At 39.4% G+C, this 1241-nt stretch overlaps 1 protein-coding gene across 1 annotated transcript; it reads left to right on the top strand.

Annotated features, from left to right (window-relative positions):
• Positions 1–1226, top strand: LOC124891404. The gene is made up of 2 exons (XM_047403140.1): positions 1–261; positions 403–1226. Exons 1-2 carry the CDS (start codon positions 87–89, stop codon positions 834–836), a joined length of 609 nt encoding a protein of 202 aa, XP_047259096.1. The 5' UTR covers positions 1–86; the 3' UTR covers positions 837–1226.
• The last annotated feature ends 15 nt before the right edge of the window (positions 1227–1241 follow it).

Here is a 1241-nt window from a genome sequence, read left to right as displayed (position 1 = left end):
CTTCAGCTTCTGAAACTTGGAGCAATGTGGCAGACAAACTTGGTGCTCGACCTGGCGGATCTGATAAAGAAGATATGGATTTTTAGATGGCCGAAATAAAGAGTTCAGAACCAGGTTTGCAAACGTTTAGAGCTAAATGTGCTCTCACTTATCCTACTAGATATTTTTCTCCTTTGGAAGATGAAGCAGATTTAGTTGGGAATTCACTTGATCACCATTCAACTGACAGCTACCTCTCCAGCAGTCCCAATAGTAGCTCAAGTATGGTCCCCGATTTGACATTTTACTATTTGCATACCTCCTTTCTTTCCCTCAAATACATAAATTAAAAAATAAGACAACTCTGAACTTGGATTTCATGCATCCATGCTTCTAATAAATATGATGCTTGTTTTCTTCCAGAGGACAAAGTGCTTGCTGAATCAGTGGACTCTGTTAATGATGAACCACTCTTTCCAGAACCTGATAGAGATCTTTCGGATTGTGAGACCTCATTATCTACCAGGAGGATTTGCAGAGAACTGATTCATAACGTTTCTGGAGTGCTCAGCAAGATTGATCAGTTAAAAGGAAGCAAACTCAGCTACGCAAAACAGGTCATTTTGAATGCTGAACTCATATTTGGAACTACACATCAACAGCAGGCTCTACCTGTAGAGGATGGGTTCTCTGTGAGCCATTTTCTCCTCAATGAACATGAAATGTTTTTGAGTTTTCTGTGGATGGCTTTCGGTGAGCTGCTTGGCTGTAATGACCCAAAACAGATGAATCAGCTTAAAGGATTCGCCTTTGATTGTCTATTAGAGTATCTAGACTCAATTTTCTCCAATCTCTGATTCTGGTTTCAGAACCTGTACCAAACTACCATCAAGTATGACCAAAGAGGTTCTGATTGCTGATATTATTGATGAGGTCGAAGAGTGGACACAATTTGTTGGTTTGATCCTAGACGAGCTAATAGAATGGGATATGAGCCATTCTTTGGGTAAATGTCCGGACTTCGAGATTGAAGAATATGAATGTGGCACTGAAGTTGCTAGGCATATTCTCCAAGAATTAGTAGATGAAGTTGTTTTAGACCTCTACATTTCTAGCTAATTTGGTGGAACTGTTAGTAGCTCCTCTTTTTGAGACTTTGTTGCAAGCCTATTAGTGCTGTTCTCATGTGATAACTCTTGACTCAATAATGTCAAGCAAAGTTTTTTGTTCAAAGCATTGATTCTGCATCTGATTCGACTTAT

This window comes from Capsicum annuum, unplaced genomic scaffold (assembly GCF_002878395.1).
Source record: "Capsicum annuum cultivar UCD-10X-F1 unplaced genomic scaffold, UCD10Xv1.1 ctg349, whole genome shotgun sequence".
Taxonomy (NCBI): Eukaryota; Viridiplantae; Streptophyta; class Magnoliopsida; order Solanales; family Solanaceae; genus Capsicum; species Capsicum annuum.
The sequence above is the reverse complement of the archived record's forward strand: the minus strand, read 5'-3'. Positions and strand labels throughout refer to the sequence as shown.